Source organism: Larimichthys crocea, chromosome XVI (genome assembly GCF_000972845.2).
Source record: "Larimichthys crocea isolate SSNF chromosome XVI, L_crocea_2.0, whole genome shotgun sequence".
NCBI classification, from domain to species: domain Eukaryota; kingdom Metazoa; phylum Chordata; class Actinopteri; family Sciaenidae; genus Larimichthys; species Larimichthys crocea.
The window spans coordinates 14,721,024-14,742,046 of NC_040026.1; the positions used below are offsets into that span (position 1 = coordinate 14,721,024).

The 21,023-nt window shown below is 42.0% G+C and overlaps 2 protein-coding genes across 2 annotated transcripts in view; both read left to right on the top strand.

The window, feature by feature from the left end:
• LOC113747811 (synaptopodin 2-like protein) overlaps positions 1-7,835 on the top strand; it is a 13,196-nt gene extending 5,361 nt beyond the window's left edge. Inside the window, exon 5 of the mRNA XM_027289007.1 lies at positions 4,254-7,835. Within this exon, the coding sequence (XP_027144808.1) occupies positions 4,254-6,994 (2,741 nt within the window). The 3' untranslated portion in view covers positions 6,995-7,835. The remainder of the gene's footprint in view (positions 1-4,253) is intronic.
• Positions 7,836-11,125: 3,290 nt separating this feature from the next.
• myoz1b (myozenin 1b) lies at positions 11,126-20,604 on the top strand. Its single transcript, XM_027289137.1, has 6 exons — positions 11,126-11,298; positions 13,827-13,910; positions 17,272-17,438; positions 17,523-17,592; positions 17,679-17,865; positions 19,904-20,604. Exons 2-6 carry the CDS (start codon positions 13,829-13,831, stop codon positions 20,136-20,138), a joined length of 741 nt encoding a protein of 246 aa, XP_027144938.1. The 5' UTR covers positions 11,126-11,298; positions 13,827-13,828; the 3' UTR covers positions 20,139-20,604.
• Positions 20,605-21,023: the final 419 nt, after the last annotated feature.

Sequence of the window (21,023 nt, forward strand, 5' to 3'; positions counted from 1 at the left end):
TTACACGGGAATACAGGATTTTCGTAGATCATATGAGTATATAGATAGATATATATATATATATATATATATATATATATATATATATATATATATAATATATATATATTATATATATATATATAGATATATATATATATATATATATATATATAAATATATATATAATATTTATTAAGGAACTGTAGTTTTGGCACAGCCACCTGCTATATCTTAGTGGCAACCTCTGTGGCTGGTGCCAAAAACTACAGTTCTAAACATCCACTTGAGGCTGGCTTACAGCCGGTGCAGCGTTTTAAGTGGAAAAAGGGACGAGACAGATGTGAAGTTCAGTTTATAGGTTTTTCCCTTATAAAGTTTGAGTGTAATGTGCCAGCTGCAAACCAAAAACAGAAACCTCTCTAGTTTCTAATAGTAATACTATTTCAGTCTTGACCTTACTGTTTTTGCTTTTTAATTTAAATTCCAAAGATTCCCTTGGTGTCTCAGCAGGCATTAGCTGCAGTAAGCTGAAGCCTAAATCAACAGTTATATCACCCTCTGGTGGTGGTTTCCTAGAACTGGAGCATGCGCTTGCATTCACAGGCCGGTGGTGATGGGGTGAGATATACCAGATACCGACAGAGATATCCCACCTCCCCCCTCTGCCCCCTGAAAGAGCAGTCTATCTCTTCTGTCAGTATTCTGAGCATTTGCCTCACTTGCTGTATTTATAGGAATTGAGGCTTCTGATTGACAGACTGGACGCAACTCTGACTTACAGGCCTCACAGCTGAATATGTGGTGTGTGGCTGTGTGTGTTTGCGCCAATGTGTGTATGTGCAATTTGTGGTATGTGTTTTCCTTATGTGTGCGCAGTATTAGTAAAACGTCTGTGATCATAATGCTGAAATGATTAGTTATAATCAATGAATCATTTTGATCAAGTTTCCAAGATGAAATTTGAGCTGTGATATAGTTACTGTGACAGTAAGAATAAGCTTTAGATAGCTTCTACAGGAGACCTGATTCACACACAAGTATATAAACTTCTTTTCTTTCTTTTTTTAAAAGTTTAAATAATGACACTTACTGGATGTCAACATGTTATATGTGTGTGTGTGTGAATAAAGTTTCAAGTTTCAAAAAAAGAAAGAGAGAACTGAAACTGCTATATAGTTTGTTTGTAGATGTGTTTTTTCAGGTAAAATATTGTATATCTCTTCAGTATTGGAATGTCAACATCAGAGTTGCTGCTTTGTATTAAAGCAAAATTGCCTAGAAATTGGTATTGGAGCGCAATACCACAACTTGTCTTAAATATCGACAGCTGAACGTGTATTTGTTAAGATTATAGTATTTATAATAAAAAAAACTAGAAAGTCGACAACTTTGCCAACAGCCAAACATCAAACAAGTGAAGCAATCAATTTTATTATGTATATAGAGGCTGCTGAGCCCGGGTACATTGCCCACTTGCCCAGCTCCTGTTCTGGCACAACACCAGCTCTGCTCCCTGTTAGCATTTGCAACCAGGCTTAAAAAAAACTCCTTTTCTTGGTGGCCCAAAACAACTTTGGCACAAACACAGTGCTCTGAGTTTACAGTCTGGGCAGCCCGGCTAACAAAGTAAGCCAACATTAGCTAACATCAATTAACAGCATCTATAGTTCACAGCAGTTTACGTTACTATCCATCAGAAAACTCTGTAAACCAGTGAGAGTTGATATTGAGGACACCAGGAAAAAAATTTCTCCATAAAATATGATCCAGTTTCACCAAAAATCAGTGAAATAGTTGGCAGCGTGTGTCTTAGTGACATACAGTAGCGTGAGAACAGATGTATGGGATGCAGAGTGGGAATGACAGAGGCACCATTCACCTGATTACATGTCAGTCTATCAAAATGACTTGATCTGTTATTTTATAAATAATTATAGATAAATTATATTTATACAGTAAATATGAAGGCTACAGGAGTTACCTAGTCTTACTTGGCATGAAGGCCGGAAACAGAGAAACAGCTAAGTCCAAAGGTAACAAAATCTGCCGATTAACACCTCTAAAGCACACTAATTAACAAACTATATCTGTTTGTGTAATCCGTACAAGATTGTAAATACACCAATTTGCCTTTTTTTTTTAACAGCAGTGTGAGAGCGGCATCAATCTAGTTATTTAACTCTTCCCAAAATGTTGAACTATTCCTTTACTCGTGAGGTTTTATTGACCTTGTCTGATGAACTTATCGTGTCAACAAGGTAACAGTGCCCACAGCTGATCCAACTAAATAGCTATGTACTGACCGAGTTGATTCATCTGAGCGAATGAGGGGGATCTGTCCTCCGGTGCAAAAAGCTGAAAGCCTGAATGACTTAGGTTAGGGCTTTACTGTAGGACAAATGATGACTGAGGTGTTCAGGGACCTGCCCTTTCTCACATTACACACACACACAGATACGCATTTGCCTTTGGCTTTGGATATGGGATTGTTAGCTCTGCTCTGCTAGAGGTGTGTGTGTGTAGTGGTTGTTAGTGTGAAGTGTCAGCAGCAAAGAACAGCGCATCAGTGAAGAGTTATGACCAAGCTTTCCTCTGTAAACTATAATTGGCTTTATGAACTCACACACACACACCAACACACACTCAATGACACCGTTGTCTAAATATCCTCTGGTGAGGGGTCTTCCGCCCTTGTGTCTCTATGGGTGTATGTGTATGTCTATATGAGACTGGACAGGTGTTTGATGCATGTCAGACAGACTGACAGGAATAGTGGGTTGACATCATGTGTTGGTTTGGGCTGCTGGACAAAGGTCTTTACATGGGCTGTGCCCTAAGAGAAGAGTTGGAAGACAGAGACTAAACACTTTCCGTTCACTCCGAGCAGAACTGGACACTGTGAGGGTGTGTGTGGGAGGGTCTGAGGGAGTTTAAGGACACACACACATACTCATTTGTGAGATGAGGGACCTCACACCTTCTTCAGGTTCAGATCTAGGTGGACACGCAGTCCCACACACTGTGTACGCAGGTAAGACACCTTACCTTTACATGTACTTAGACAAAGTTTATCATTGAGGTTATTTATATTGTTGTGCTCAAAAGACTGATGATCCTGATGTTGATGTTGGAAGTTAATGAGACAATCTACCTGCAATTGTGCATCACATTTTGTGGTTTTACGCTGGAAAGACAAGTTCTATAAACCAATGTGTCTTTATCAACTTGATGGAGCAATATTGCTTACTATGGGATGACTACGTCATGCAAAAATAATGGCATAGTTCTGTTGATGGTAATGTCGGTCTTCTCACCAATCGGATCTACACTGAAATATCTCATCTATTGGAGTGATGGGGATGTAATTTGGCACAGATATTCATGATTTTGATGGCCGTGTTTACAGTTTGGATTGAATAAATTTGTCATAAATGCGGTGCAGACATTCAATGTTCCCCTCAGAATGAAGTGCGATAACTTTGGTGATCTTTTAACCTTTCCCTTTGTACCATCATCACCAACATTTTAAGTTCTGTATTAGTTCATCTATTACCAAATATTTACAAAACTAATGTTATTATCACCAGCATCAGTTGTTGTTTGCTGTGATTAAGTTTAATTAGCAAAGATGCTAACACACTAAGCTGAGACCTGTTAGACGTTCAGACTCCAAGCACTAAGTAGAGTCGAATTAAGCTGTAGACCCTTGTTCTCCTTTCTGAAATTTACAGCTGTTTGATATCAGGATTGTGCGCGTTTGTTATGTCTTGGTAAGCTTGACTGTATGAAAATGATATAGATGTGTGTGGAGAGGCTGCATCAGACTATAGTTATGTAGTGAGGATACTCATGTGAGGTGAGCCAAGATACTAAAAAGACTGAAATAGCCTTGGACTAAAGAAGAGATACACACACACATAGGCAGGCACAAACAAGCATTTGTGCAGGAGAGACAGTGATCTAACCTTCACGGAGTGTGTGTGATTCAACTCTGGAGAGCAGCAGGAATTCTTTGTTGTAAATCCACGACACACACTCCTGTCTGTCACTGGTAATCCTCATGGCAGCTCCTCACTGTGATAATACTGTATGAATCAGCCACAGTTCACAGTCAGTGAAGTCTACCACACTGATGTTTCCGTCATTTGTCGCCCATGCCTTGTTATGTATTCATCAAAAAATCTCATTACTGGTTCTCTCCTTTGTTTCCTCTCTCTTCCAGCACATTTATTTTGGTCTCTCTCTCTCTCTTTTCTCTTCCTGTCTTGCAGAGTTGCAGCGTGGGGAGAGTTTGGTGGAGAAACAGGTGAAAGAAGCTCGCACTAAATGCCGTTCTATTGCGTCTTTGTTGACTGATGCTCCCAACCCCAACTCGAAAGGGGTGCTTATGTTCAAGAAACGCCGTCAGAGGGCCAAGAAGTACACGCTGACCTGCTTCGGCAAAGCTGAGGGAGATACAGGAGGGGAGACAGAAGGAGAGACAGGAGGGGAGACAGAGGAGGAAGGAGGAAGTTCTGTCTTAAGTGGTGATGAAGAGGGATTCTTAACATCATTTGACCCCACTTGGGATACCGGGTATCTAGACCTGCTGGACAGGAGAAGCTCCGCTTGCCCATCAACGACACCAACTACTCCAACAACGCCAACAACCAATCACAGCTCAGGGCTGGACATCTCAGCCTATCAGACACCAGGACTTTTGACCACTGTCAATAAAAGCCCAGGGTTGGAGGTCTCAGGGCTCGAGAGCTCAGCCTATCAGGGCTCAAGGCTGGAGAGCAACTTCGCAAAGCAGCCAATCAGTAACCACCCTGCACACATGTCTCCTCCAGCTGTGGCTCTGACCAATGGCGGGTCAGTAGCTGTTAGTCGGGCTAGCGTTGTTCTGAGCCCGCCCTCTCAGATGCCCCTTTCAAGTCAAAATGGGCAACATGGCAACCTTAGTCCTAGTTCTAACCCTAATCTTAGTCCTAGCCCAATCACAGACTCAGATCAGCACCTGAACAACAACCTCAGTCCTAATCAAAATGTTCTGAACCGTACTGCACGACCTTTCACCCCAGGCCCGACCCCTTCTCGTCCATCTGTGACCTCTGTTATGTTTCGCCCTCCCCAACCCAAACCTGTGGCCATGGCGACCAAACCTGTGGCGGCTGTCTCCATGGTGACTATCCAACCAACTCACCATCCATCAGGGCCAGATGCAAGAAGAGCGGTGTCTAGCACCTCTCTTTACATCCCTCCAAGAAATAACAACACCAACCTTCCACCCTCTGTTAACACTCCCTCCTCAGCACTCTCGCCTCCCTCCTCTCTGTCATCTGCATCTTTCTCCCAGCCTGCCATAAATCCACCAACATTTTCCCCTCAGCCTGCAGTCTATGCTTCCCTCTCTGCCCCATTCCCTCCTTCTGTAGCTCAAAGTACCCCAGTCTGTCCACCACCTGCTCAACCCTACCCCCCTCCAGCTTCACAGCCACATCCTTCTCACCCTGCTCCTCCCTATCCACCTCCCTCCTCCTGCATTTCTGCTTCTCCCATCTCCCAGCAGCATCCCCCTCATCTGACTCAGGTCTCCTTCCATCCCCAACCCACCCCTCCTCCTCCTCCTCCTCCTCCTTCCAGCCAACCTTCTCCATCTCCATCTGTCCACCCCTACATCAACATGACAGGTGCAATGACTCCTGGCCCACATCCTGCCATGGCAACAGCATCTCCTCCTCAGCCAACTGCCACTGATTCACTGGCGACACGTGAGCAGCGCATCGCGGTGCCTGCCGCTCGCACTGGCATCTTGAATGATGCCCGTCGTCGGAGCAGCAAGAAGCCAATGTTCTGTGCAGTCCAGAACAAAGATATTAATCCAAACCCGGACTTGATGTCGATGGTCCAGAACATGGATGACCGCTTTGGGAGATCCCCAGCTGCACCCGGTGGGGAGACTGGACATGAGTCAGGGCCTGAGGAGGACTGGCTGAGGCTGGGGGCAGAGGCATGCAACTTTTTGCAGGCTCAGCGGGGACCCAGGCCACCTCCTGTAGCTCCCAAACCACAAACCCCACAGGTGCCACAGCTGGCAGGGAAGGGAGGTGAGCTGTTTGCCCGCAGGCAGAATAGAATGGATCGTTACGTTGTGGAGCGAGCTCCCTCTGTTGCAGCGGCACCATACTCTGCTGCCCAGGCGAGGGGGCCCTCACCCACACCTTCTCTGCCTGCCACCTGGAAATACTCATCCAGCATTCGTGCTCCTCCTCCCATCAGCTACAACCCCCTTCTGTCTCCCTCCTGCCCGCCAAAGGCCCAGAAAAAGCCTGAGGTGGCCAAGTCTGGGCCAGTTGGATCTAAAGGGAAGAAAGCGGGCATTAAGTCTGTGGACATTATGAGCCACCAGCCCTACCAGCTCAACTCTTCTCTGTTCAGCTATGGAGGTGGGCTTCCCCAGGACACCTCCACCTATCAGCAGCAGCAGCAGCGAGGAATGACAAGTGGTCCTCAGAAGACAGCTCGAGTATATGAAATAAAACGCTTCTCCACGCCGCCACCAACAACCACAGGACCCGCCCTCAAAGTTATTGTACCTCGATCAGCTACGACGCTTGGAGAACCACTGTGGCGCTCTGATGTCCAATCTCCTCCACCCATAGTTGGCCCCTCCTCCTACCAACCCTATCAGGCTCAGCCCCAACCTTACCAACCTCAGTGGGCCACCTCCCAGCTGTCTCCCCCGCCTCCCCCTGCCCCTACCACTCCACTTCCTCACCTCCCCACCTTCTCCTCTGCTTCACCAAACGCAGTCCAGTCCCCTGCTTTCTCCCACCTCCAGACCTCCAACAGCGCACAGGCCAACAAGCAGTTTAAGAGTGCCCCAGATCTGAGTCCCATGGGCCCTGCTGGTGCCTCTCGGCTGACATCCAACAGCACTCAACCAGCCAGGGTTCCCAGGCCCAGGTTCAGCACTTCCAATGCAGGTCTACAGTCTTGCGTCTGGCGCCCTGGATCTACTATGCACTGAACAGACTCTGATCTGGACATAATAAAATGTTTTTTAAGTCCATGTGTTTTTAGTATTGTAATATTGTTATCCAAGCCTGCAGCTTTGAGTTTTATCCGCCACGTTTTTATCACAACATCTGTTTGGATCGGCCACCCATGTAGCACATTTTATCACCTACATTTAATGTTGTTGACTCATTTATCTGATGCATTTGGTTGTAGTTAAAGGGAACACTGCGTTTTGCAAAGGAAATGTAGTGTGGAAAAGTTGACATCAACGGCAGATTGAAAGGACAGAAAGAGACACTGAGGAAAATAAAGTTCTGTAAATATTGTACCGAATGATGAAGAGTTTAAACATAAATAAGAAGAACAGAGGATGTGAAAAGACAAGACAGCTGAGATAGAGAGAGAGAGATGTAGTCGAGGATGGAGAACAGATGTAAAGGAAAGCACTGCAGTAGCCGATGAAGTGACACAATGTCTGATGAAGTGTAAAAGGTGCAGATTGACTTATACCTTCACAATCTGTAAACACCCTATGGTACCTGTTGTCATCTAGCAATATCATATTAGAAAACTTACTAACAAATGTATTACAACTGTTATATATATATTCTAAGTATGTGTGATTGATTATTATTGAGTATCTTTTTTTTTAGTTGCAGCGGTGTGTGCTTTGTTTTCGGCAGTTTTTCGTAGGGCAAGGAGCACAGCAGCCACGATGAAGGGAAGCCATTTACAGTAGAGTTGATTTCTGATCTGTTGATATGAAACATGAGAAGTATAACATGTCTGTTTAGCTGTGATTCTTTTCCACAGAGACTCGAGAGACTGAATAAAAATAGACATGACTCACATCAGCTGTCACTCTCTGTTTCTTCCTGTGTCACCCACGTCACCACTCGCTCCCACACCAGGCTCCAGTATCTCCTCCTACTCTTAATTTTTTAACCTTTTCTATTTTTTTTGGAGTTTACTGACTTATCTAACAGCTTAATTATTCTCTAAGGACTTAGGCAGGTTTGAGCTCAAATACACAGTTTGGAAAAGTAATAGTTTAGGTATCAAGAAAAGGTTTAACTTTCACCACATGGAGGCACTGTAGGATCTGTCATCTAGTCATGTTGCTCCACCAGTTTATAGTCTCCTCCATGTCTCATCACAGATTACATTAGGGGGGGGAAATATGGTTTCCGTCTTATATCTTTAATAAAATTTCATAGATCCTAACTGTAAACATACAGTATGTTTGGTTCGAATGAGAAAAATCATTTCAAATACATGCACCCATTTTCTATACCTTCTGCTTTAGATTCAATATCTGATCACTGCCGTTGAATGTGACCTTGTAGGATTGTTGTCCTACATTACAGAGCAGTTTAATCACAGCCACCTGATGGCCTCTGAGCTTTGAAACCCAACCACGACCACAGAAAAGGGACCTAACCTATGAACCTTGACTGGGATCAGGTGACAGATGGGGCTAACTTTAGTCCTGTTCAGGTCCAGTGGTAAGTTTAGCTGCTGTGCTAGTGGAAGGTACAACACACACACACACACACACACACACACACAAATTTACTTTTCTACAAACTAGGTCAATGGATTTTTAAAATTTTTAGAAATATATTAAATCTGTAACTGCACTTTTAGATGACTGAAGTGTCTCTTTTAACTTGGCAAAATGACCAAATTATTTCTACAATTCTTCCTTTTCGCTCTCTGTCCTCTTCTCTGTTAATACCTCTCTTGTTTACTTGTGCACACAAATACACAAACGCAGACGCACACCCCATTTCACCTATTTTTGGAGCCGTTAATCCCCAGCTATCTGGCCTGGTGATAAACTCTTAATTCTGATGGCTTTTTTTTTTTTTTTACAACGTGATTGAGAGCGGAGGGGAAGAGCTACCTCGTACATCCCGTGTCCACCCGTCCTCACACTGTGTTTCTGGGTCAACAGAGTCGAGTGGTTGGAGTCAAGGGTCAGGGTTTAGGGGCAGGTCAGATAATTGGCAATTAATAGTCATTCTCAGTCTCATGTGGATCGATAATTTTAGGGGTAAAAATCTTTTTCTAATTCATTATTAAATGATCTGTTTGGTTGGATAGTATCACTAGAAAGTAATTTGTAATGGTCGACCAGCTAGGTAATAAACCTTCAAACCGGGAGATTCCCTGATGGATTTATAACCCAGCTACACACACGAATCAAGGCCACCTGGCCCATCTAATTTCAGCTGTACTGCACGGGTGATTTTTATCCATGCCAGTGGAATGGCTTTAGAGATGGCAATGTCACTCAACGATACACTTTTGTTTAGATTGAAATAATTGAACAATTATTTAAAGTATCAAACTTCAGACAGACATTCATGTTCCCCAAAGAATGAATCTTACTGATGATGATGAACCTCTGGTTTTTCATCCGGCACCATTGGCAGGTCATTTATCCTTTGTAGTAGCTCAACATCTACTTGATGGATCGACACAAGGAATTGTAAAGACATTCATTATTACAAGATATTGAATCGTTGGTGTGTTTTTCACCATGAAGTTGTGAATTTGGGTGAAATGTCTCAACAACTCTTGGATGGATAGTCATGAGATTCAGTGTCCTACCTGCAAACTTAATGACATTCCCGTTAGTCTCTGTACTTTTTCTCTAGTGCTAAATATAAAACTTAAAGCGACACAGTGGAGAAATATAAAGCCTTTACATCTTTTTTCCACAATTGCTGCTCTGCAGAAAAGTAAAAAAAAATGTATTAGAAAAACTTCTGGTTGATGAGGGGACTGATGGGGAAGCGTGACTGACGTGATGATACAGGTATAACTGCTGCCAGGCACAAATGAGGCATGAAGTTGCAAATCATACCCAAAAGTTTGGCAGTTGGAGGAGGATGTATAAAGAGACTATGAGAGTGAGAGGGAAAACACATCAACAAAAGTATAAATGCCCTTAGGCTCATAAAACCAAGTGACAGGAGAATACAGTAAATGCTGGAGCTTTTTATTCTCTTGTGTTGTCTGGCATGTTATTAAAAACTCCTGTTCTCATGCAAATTGGGAGGGCTGGGACAAATGACTCTTGAGGAGAAACTCACTAAAATTATCATTTCACCAGCATCTGCTGATTTTCAGGATAAGGATTTTGAAATCTGTCAACAGTTTTTCTGATTCCAAAAGTCTGGACTGAAGACCAATGACAGTATAAAGAATGGACAGCGTATGCTGTGGGTTTTCATGCTGTTTATTATGCGTAACTTTAAGCCTTAATATAATTTGAACAGGTGAGTCGTCTGAACATGGGAATTAGTTATAGAGACCAAAACAGTTTTTTTGTACCAGGCTGTAAACATGTTTATTTCTGCTGTGAAACCCTCGAGTGGACATTTGAGCAACTGCAGTTTTTGGCAACTTCTGCATTGGTTTCACTTCACAGCCAGGGAGGTTGCCACTTACTGAAGACCAGATCTTTGCAAACAAACAGGACACCTAGATTTTGGAACAGCTTTCCAGAGGATTATTGGTGCATCTTGCTATCAGTCAAAATATCAACTTTGTTCCTTGCAAGCAAAATAACTACTACTCTTGGTTTAAACCCTGTAAACAGTTCTCTAAATACACTGTTGCCCATAAATCTGGGGAAAACCCCCCATTTCTTTTTTTTACCTCTTCTCATGAAATGATTGTGACTGTGATTTATTCTTGATAGATAAAGTGTTCTCAAAACTTTTTTGATCAATCTCTTCCATCATATCACAGTGAAAACTAAACCACAATTAATCTGATGTGTAGAAATAGGAATAAAAAGAGGAATGTGTCAGAAAGCAAAATTATTCCAACTTTATGGCCAACAGTGTAGTTCCTAGTGTTATTTATGAAACTATTCACATTTCAGGGGTTGACTTTTGAAAGCAGAAAGGGAGTAACACCTGTAAGCTGTAAGTTAGCATGAGTTAACCTGTGTTATTAAATGTGACAAACCTACTGCATATTTTTTTAGCTTTTCTCGTTATCTTTCAATTTCTTTTATCTTACCAACCTCTGAACTCAAAACACCACACCCACATCCCTCTTTACCCCTTACTCAATTCACCCTATGCCACCCCCCCCACCCCCCAGGTCAGGTCCATAGCACTGGAGCAGCCCTGCTGATAAGGTTTCACTCTCTCCAGGGCGAAGAGGAGGGCAGGCGGTACAATACAAGCCGTGGGACACAAATCTACCTGGGAATTTATATTCCTCTTCCTTTGACCCACTCCTATTCTGGGACCTTCTGGGACCTGTGTCTTCCTGTGGATACCTGGGTCTTAGGTAAGACATTAGAAAAGTGAAAGAATGTGTGACGGCGTCGATAAGAATCAAAGAAATCTCTCTCGCACGTGCCTTGAGTGTTTGTGGATTATCTGCTGCTGACAGTCAGAGAGCTGTCAAATAATTCTGTATCCTCTTTAAGTACAAGGAAATGGTTACAGTTTAATTTTAATGTTTAATTCATGTGGTCAGTAGATTCTGGCTGTAGGGGAAGCCCCTTGTAGCTGTGACCTTTGGAGACTTCTGTCAATTAATAAGGAATTTAATTAATTAATTAAGGGAATCAGAAGCAGACAGTCATCTTCATATTACAGAATCGGACTCTTTTCCTTTCATAAAATCACACTATTTCCTCAAGAAAGGCTTCATAGTCTGTTACATTGTAGATTGTAGTACATTGTAGTACAAATTATTGAGTGAAGTTAATTTCAATTAATTAGGATATCAATTAAACCAAATCTGAATCACGAAAGCCAGCTGGTGGATGACTTCCCTGCTCTTCCACCAGCTCTTACCTAACACTGTGGTGGGTGAGGAATGTGGCCTTCTGCGGTGGAGTTTTTAGTCCGTGGGTATGGATGTATGTGTGTGTTTGAGAATGTGCTTACTGATGCCCTTCCTCCCCAGCTGTCCCTTTGAGATTTATCTAGAGCTAAAACAGGCTGGTGGTGGGGGGACAGGAGCACCTCTTCACTCACAGAGGCAGTAACAGGACCCAGGCCCTCTCGCTGCTGTAGTCCTGTAGTCGCCGTTTGCACAGCCTCCATCTTGCATTTCCCAGAACATCCAAAAACACCTGTAATCTCCAGTTTTTAATCCACCGCCGCTGACTCGCATTAATCACAAGAGAGAAGCTATTTGAGAGCAAATCTGTCTGTGTGCGTGTGCTGATGCACTTGTATGTCTTGTGCTGATGACAGTCCCACTCACCACTGTGCTATAGAACATGTGTTCATAAAAATAGCTCACGCAGGATTGAATCCCAGGCTAGGAAATGAGCTTCAATTACAGCGGATGAAAAGCAATTACATTAACTGTCTCCCTGTAGACGGGCCCTCCAGCTTTTTCTCTTGTACTGGGACTCACCTCCAGCCTTACATAATTGCTTTCGACCTGTGCAACATACTGCCGGCCACCATCTGAGTGGTTAGTCAAGAGAGACGTGAGCTGCCACTGGGAATTAGAGTCCTCAACGGTATGCGGGGGGGCTATACACAATGTTTAAAGTGAGTTTAACTTAATTAGGAAACCCAGGGAGGTTCTGCTGGAGCTGGGATTTCGGACGTGACCTGCACCTTCATAACATACAGATATATCTTGGAAATCAATTAAGACTTTCTTGTGGAATATTTATAGAAAAGTTTAACACTTTTGTTGTATCATATTTCACTGCCTGTCAGTGCCTTGTTGCTATATCTGTCATGGTCTCTGCTATCCCAGAGAGACTTAATATATTCAAGCGTTTGGGGAAATCAATTCTTATTGATTGTTTAAGTCTCTCATAGAGTATGAAATAAGCCAGGTCTGTTTATTTATAGAGCATAATTTAAAAACATGTTGTTGTGCTTTACTGAATGTTAAAAACACAATTAAATACAAGTGTACAAGCATTTATGTAGTTATGTCATAATTTGTTATGTCCTAAATAGATGCTCATTAGTCTTTATGCATACATAAGTAATATACTGTGTCTATATGAAAATACCTACAAGGAAGCTGGCTTTTGTAGTTTATTTTTGTAGTTCATTCTGGACAGTCTCAAGACAGCAGCCGGTGAATGCTAAAATAAGATTACTCAGAATCTGTTATTACCATAGTGTATAGTATAAAACATGGATGTTGTATCTGTGACGTCAACCATTTCTGAAGAGCCGTTTTAAAGTTCAGAGTGTAGCAGCTCTGTCCTTGTGGTAACGATCCTGGTCATGGAAAAAGGAAAACAAACAGTCCATCTATCCACTTTTTGGTCTCCACCAGCTCCTGAGAGGAATATCTGTCTCTTTAGCTGCTAATGCTCGACTGTTGCAAACTTTGTCCGTCGGCTGTAGTGCCGGTAGCGTACAACCCACTATATAACCAAAACAATGAGCTGAAAGATGCTAAAACTCCCTGTAGAGGTGATCGGGGAGCTGCAGAGTTGAGTAATAATTCTTTGTGGGTTTGTCACTACAAGTAAAACGTTTCATGTTACATAGATATTACATATTGGATCAATTTAACAGAAAAATAATGATTAGTGCAGCTTTAAGTTTTTAACATTTAAATAAATCAAAACTTTAATTGACTTTACTGTATTTCTGAGCATTAACATAATTGTTTTGTCCTTGGAAGTAGTAGTATGACAAAAAATTCTTAACTTGAAGATTAAGTTTTATCAGTAGCAAGACCATGTGATACAGGAAAAGCTAGTTAGTGGACCCTGACATCACTTTTTGGACTTTATTTTTCTTTCTGATTTAGAGCAGCTTCTTCAAATCGGTAAATGGAGCTGATTATGACCATTATCATTGTTCATTCTGTTTTGTTAGCCATGCCTCTCACAACTCCTGCCCCTTCTAACAAGAGGAAGTCCAACAAGATCATCACTGACCTCTCCAACGTCTCCCAGAATGGTAAAACACACACACACACACACACACACATACCGCATACCAATCACATATTCACACATGGTGTGTAAACATGAAACATTTTGTCCAGCAATCTTCATCCCCAATCCTCGTAGACCTTCCTCTATCTCCCGTGTGATCTGATTATCCAGCCCAGTAAATGTCAAATCCATTTGTAAGTTTTGCTTCGTGATGTCTGTGTGTGTGTAAATTGAACTGTGTGGGTGTAAATCGTTGCATGTGGTCTAATGATACTACAATATCAAAACGAAACACACACACACACACAGAAATGCATGCACGCTTATTCCAAGCAGTAACACAATATCCAACATGTATGTGGCATCTCCTGCAGGGAAGTGTGGGTCATTATCAGATGGCAGAGTAGCCACAAATCTGTCACCATTAGAGGCAACACAAAATACCAGACGGTGATTCAGCTCCTGTTATATTAGTGTGAAGCTGTGTGTAAGTGGCAACTGAAGTGCAATCAATGCAACTGGTGGAAATGTGCCTTTACATCCACAAATGCACAATGTATTTATATAGTTTGAAAGCATCAAAATCCAAAAATAATTTCCTGTGCACCAGATATTTTATTTACATGGATCTAAGTCTATGTATTGGTTCACAACTTTGGTCCAGACTGAAATATTTCTACTGGACATTTTTGTACAAACATTCATGTTTCCTGAGGGATGAATGCGAATAATTTTAATGATCCCCTGCTTTTAAACCAGACACCTCTGGTATGAAATGTTGCGACATTTAACTTTTGAAGATACTCAGACTTTTAAAAAAAAATCTACCACCATCACGTCACAGATTCAGTAGTTAACTTATTAATATTTTTGTTTCTTAAGGAAAGTGAAGTAACATGAAACTAGATCTACTTGGTAGAACATTTGGATTATTTATACAACAAAAAGAGGCAAGCTTCTCTTTGAGGTTATACACAGGAGTGCTGACAGCCATAACAATGACAGAAAATATCTGTCAAAGCTCAGCTGTAGTTTTGTACCGCTAATTAGCAAATGTTGGCATGGAAACTTGTTAAATTAAGATGGTTGACATAGTAAACTTTATGTCTGTTTGACATCAGTATGTTAGCATTATCATTTTAAGCATGATGATTTAAGACTGTACCATTTACTTGTTGTTTTTAATATAATACTTAAACACAAACCACCATGTTTTATTTGCAAATCTCTGAGCACGCAATCTGCAGTCTGAGCGTGCTCCATGTGTCTGTGCTTATATCTGTCTTTCAACAATCTGTTGTTGTTTTCCCCCCATTTGTGCCCTTTGCTGTTTCCCCACTCTGCCACTCCTTCTGCTGTCACATCTGCAGCCACATCTGTATCACTCCACCAGTTTGTTTTCAGTCAGTCATTCTGGAGATTATCCTGCTTATCCCTTATTTTGCTCCAGCTAATGCCCACTCATTTATCCATCATCCCTGCCACTATGTCGCTCTAACGTGTGTCCAATGCCTCCGTGTCCGTCTCAGTGTTGTCCGTCTGTCCACCCCCTGCTTCTGTCAGTCTGTCCACTTTCCTCCAAGTCAGCAGCCAGCTCCAGTTTCACATTCTTCTGAATTAACACTCTAATCAATATCCCCATGGGGGTGTTCGCTCTGCTCAGCAGCCTCAATTACTCTCTCTCTCTCTCACACACACACATACACACACACATACGTTACACACACCCACTTGCACAAGTCTGATTTACGAGGTACTGCTAACAGCTCTCCGCAGCATTGCAATGCCAACTCCCCACTTTATAGATGTGTTCGTGCGTGCGTGTGTGTTGGTTTATGGTAGGACTCCAGGTGTTATGAATGATATCGTAGTGTATGTGGTGGATGAGAAGAGTGTTTTATGAGGAGCTCTGTGGAGCAGTAAAATCCATCAGATCTCTCCATCACTGAAAGAGAAGAGGGGAGTGTGAGAGGGGCACTGTGTTAAGGATTTCCCCTCCATAAACAGTTCTACCAGAAAACCTGCTGTGGCATTCCCCAGTGCCCTTTTTTGTCCATATTGCTTTGGCCTAGTAACCCCAACAACTCCCCTGGTTTCACGCTCAGATTCTTTAACACCATACAAAAGGTTTTAACTCTAATTCATCACAACAAGGACAGCATGGAAGAGGATAAAAATGCTCCCATTACAGTCGTATATATATCCCTCATTCGATGCCACTCTGTGGTTCCACGTGTACTGGAAGATAAATCCACCTTTTGATTTGCCAAATCGATTTAGCTTATAAGAGAGAGCACATTTTAGAGACTGTATACCACCTCCACCAAGGCTTTAATAACAAAAAAATGCATAAAAAATGTTAGTCTGCACATTGATAAATCATCATAGGATACATGAGACATTTTCTTTCATTCATGTTAAATGCAGTATGAAAAAACATGTTTAAAACATGTCTTTTAAAGGTCCGGTATGTAGGTTTGGGGGGTTCTATGTTTCATTGGTGTACAATCACCTGAAAATAAGAATTGTTATGTTTTCGAATGAGCCTTTTCTGCCAGGTTTTTACAGTAGCCTGGAACAGACAGTCTAAACACTGCCTCTATATAGAGCGTTTCTTAGTTTTTCATGGTCAAAGTAGTATCTCCTTTATGCTTGATTAAGTCAACAGGTCTCAGTTGGCTGCAATCCGCAAGTGTCACTAAATCTTACATATTGGTTCTTTAGTGTTAAAAAAATAAATATTATATTCTTTAAACTAAAAGTTTGACAATTTAGGAAGTATGTTTTTTGGGTTTCTTACCAAGAGTTATATGAGGCAATCAATACCACTCTCATAGCTGTCTCTCTGTAAGTCTACTGCCACAAGATGGTTAGCTTAGCTTAGCATAAATCACAACTTTTTTTTAAGCTTCCGTTTCTGTACACAAGGCATAATGTCGTTATTCTGATGTTAATTAATGAGGTCAGAGGTTCTGTTAGGCTATCTGTTTCCTCCTTTTCCCAAGTCTTTATGCTTAGCTTAACCTTAGGTTAGGTTAAGATAGGTTAGGTTAAGTTAGGTTAGGTTAGGTTAAGATAGGTTAGGTTAGGTTAAGTTAGGTTAGGTTAGCATATTTACTGTACAGAAATGAGTGGTATCAAACTCTCTGCAAACAAACCAAATGTCGAACTTGAATTGCACAAAAAGGTCATCACTCATTCTTTAGAACAGTCTTAAATTCATAGCATATGCATCAACCTTCTACCATTACTTTAATAAATCTGTTTGGGTAAACCATGACATTTACTCTTCTAACTTTTCTCTGCATATTGTACACCCACACACAATGTCATATTCAGTTCCTTCATTTTGTCCTCCTCCTCTTCCTTCCTCTTGCTGTCAGATGATGAGTCAGACTCCGAGGCCACTGAGTTCGACCTGGGCACCAAGATCAAGACGCCCAAGGACGTGATGCTGGAGGAGCTCTCCTTGCTCAACAACAAGGGCTCCAAGATGTTCAAGAAGAGGCAGCAGAGAGTTGAGAAGTTCATCGTGACCAACGAGAACCAGGTAGGAGTGAAGAAGAAAGAGAGTGTGTGTGTTTGTGGCTGTGTATGTTGTGTGTACTGATCAGGATGTATCTTTGTCTTCTAGGAGAACCTTCAGAACCTGTTGATGTCCCCTCCCCCCATTCCACCAAAACCTGAGATACCAAAGGTCGAAGGTAAGTTATATGTTCTGTCTTTTGTTTTCTTTCTTCATTGAATCTCTCTGGTCTTTCCCTCTTTTTATGCTCTGTTTCTGTCTCAGTGGTGGTGGAGACAGTGGATAAGGCGGCGGAGAAGCGCAAGAGGCATGAGCAGTATGTACGCACTTACATATCGCCATGGGAACGGGCCATGAAGGGCAATGAAGAGCTGACAGCCACCATGAAGGGCCGCATGCCAGGGCCCATCCAGATGCACCCAGAAATGCCTTTGTACAAGAGCTTCAACAGGTAAACACTCACTTACTTTGTCAGTATTTTTGTATTGATTATTCAGCTTATAACGTGAGAAATTCCATTATTCCATAAACACTTTTATGCGCAATTAAAAGTAGTGCATTAGAAAAGTTTGGTGGACGCAGAAATAAGCTTTCTCCACAGGGTGATTGGGTTTAGCATTAGCGATAGGGTTAGGAGCTCAGACATTGGGAGGGAGCCGCTGCTTCTTCACGTTGAAAGGAGCCAGGTGAGGTGGTTCAGGCATCTGATTAGGATGACCCTGGGCGCCTTCCTTTGGAGGTCTTCCAAGCACGTCCAACTGGTAGGAGAGCCTGGGGCAGACCCAGAACCTGCTGGAGGGATTACAAATCCTATCTGGCCTGGGAACAACTTGGCATCCCCCAGGAGGAGCTAGAATGTGTTGCTGAGGAGTGGGATGTTTGGAAAGCTTTACTAAACCTGCTGCCACTGTGACCCGACCCCGGATAAGCGGAAGAAATGGATGGATGGATGGATGTTTGAAGGAAAAAGATAAATTTGAGTTTTAAATGAAACACTGACACTAGTTAGGTCCCATTTCACAACCACCATAGTTCACACCTCTTTACACTAGCAACCACCACTAGATGCCACTAAATCCTACACACTGGTCCTTTAAAACGGACACTTAAGCAATTTAGTGCAGAACTTCCATAAAGCCGGGGACCTGCAAAAGAAGAATCAAGGACTTATCCTTTGTTTTAATTCTATGCATTGCATTTGATTATTTTGTTTCATCTATTGGTATGATAATCTGCCAATTTTGAAGGTGGGATATTTACGTGACTGTATTCCAACACTGTGTGCTTTATGTTTGATAATTAGACCAGATGAGTATGATTATATAATTAGGTTTGTCCTGCCCATCTCAGGAATATATAAACCAGTATAAACAATGAGTCTTTCACCAGCAGAAAAAACTGTATAGAACAGATACAAGTAGTATTATATGAATTGTAGTATTACAAAATTACAAGTAGATAATAGTAAATAACTGTTCAATTGTTAAATTGATAATGTAGTTATAGTGTTAAAACTGCAGCACCAGTCTCAGCTACATCAACTCACTAACCCACATCTCTATGACAACCAGCAGTTTGCTGCCTCATCAGCAGTAAAACCGGCTTCCTTCCTGACTGTGTTTCTATGGCTCTGCTCAGCAGTGATACAGGCTTTACATGCTGCGAACCATCACTGACATTTAGAGATGCACTGGTACACTCACCACTTCGATCCAGATGTGAATATATTAATCTTATTTTAACCCTACAGTAGATCTCTATCCGTTGTACTGTTAATGGTTGATGTAAGAGATGCAGCTGCATCCTTTATTACTAATGGGCCCCTGGGCACAGATATGTAAAAGGCCCTCCAACCCTCCTACATTGAGCACAGAATGACGCAAAACGACTACAGTAACATTTTGCAGGTGAACCAGAACTCTCAAATGACTCAGAGATGGTGTTTGTAGTCATTTTACGTCTCTTTGTCGTCATTTTGCATGTTTTTTATAGTCATGACATGCCACATTGAGATCATTTTCCATCAGTTTGTGGCTGTTTTGTGTCTCTTCGTGGTCATTTTTCTTATCTTTAGAGTAATTTTGTGCCTCTTTGTAGTTGTTTTGCATCAGTTAGTGGCTATTTTGTGTCTCTTGTTGTCATTTTCTGTCTTTATACTTGTTTTTTGCCACTTTCAGATCATTTTCTGTCTCTTTGTAGTTGTTTTTGCATCAGTTTGTGTTCATATTTCATGTCTTTATAGTCATTATGTGTCTGTTTGTGGTTGTGGTGTGCCTGGTAGGTCAGTTCAGTAATCCCTTTATGCAACCAACACACAATGTTTAACTTGGGAAATTATCAAGAAAAGTATTCAAGTATGTCAGACTTTACCTTGTGGTAATTTGTAGAAAAGTAGTATGCTGTGTTATTTTGCACAGCACCAGAAATGCCCGTCTTTGTGTTACAGTGACTCACTTCAGCGTTCCTATTTCTTCCTCTTCTCTCTGCAGGACGGCACTGCCATTTGGTGGCTTCGAAAAGGGGTGCAAGGCCCTGACCTTCGAACTCCCAGAGATCAACGTCGCTACCGAGGAGCCGGAGCCTCTGCCCAGCCTGCAGGCCGACATCCGCTCACGCCCTTCGTTCAACCGCACGCCCATCGGCTGGGTCTGCAGTGAAGACAACTCAAACATCCACATGGACCTGGATAACATCCCCTTCGACGGAGAGACAGATGACCTGTGAACACGCATGCACACACAAGCTTATTTACAGTACATGTTGCCTGAAACACACACAGACATCTGAGTACATGCACTGGAACTCAAACATACACTCATGAGTGTTTACAAGAGAGCATTAGGCACAGTTCATAATTTACACTGACAACATAAACACTGTTAGAACTGCTGAGGCTCCCGTGAACACATGCTGAAATGTACTTAAATATGTGGAAATGAAATGAACAAAAATGATTTTAAAAATTACTTGAAATTATTTGAAAAGTACAAAGTGTCTCCCCTGGTCTCCTGTGTGCTTTCTTATCTTTTCCTCCCCAACTATGATTGAGTCTTACTATGATTTTGCATACTGTGAGCTAATGCGAGACCTGTGTGAATAGACATAGATGAGCACTCTGCACTCTTGAAACAATGTATTTATGCAATAAAGTTCCCCTTTACACAATGTCCGACTGCTTTTCATGTTAACACTGCATGTGCTAGTCCTGGAGTACTGTTGACAAAATAATTCCAACTCAAGGTCCACTTACTTGCTCTTTTTAGGGCTTTCAACTGCAGACTTTAGATCACTGACAATAAAAAGAATGGACAGTGTATCCGTGACGTCAACCAAAGGTTTCTGAAAAAAATCTCTCTAGCCACCACCATGTTGGCTGTCCTGCCTCGGCAAAGATGTGGATCATCATTGGACCTGAGGCGGGCTGAATGACGCCTGGGTGCTCAAACACGTCACCTGTGATGGCACCCACCTGTCAATCAAAGTGGCCAAGCTGTTATTAATGCATAACTTTAAGCCTTAATATAATCTGAACAGGTGAGTTTAAAATCCATTTACCCTCAGTACAGTTGTCACGAACAGGGAAATTAGCTATAGAGACCAAAACTGTTT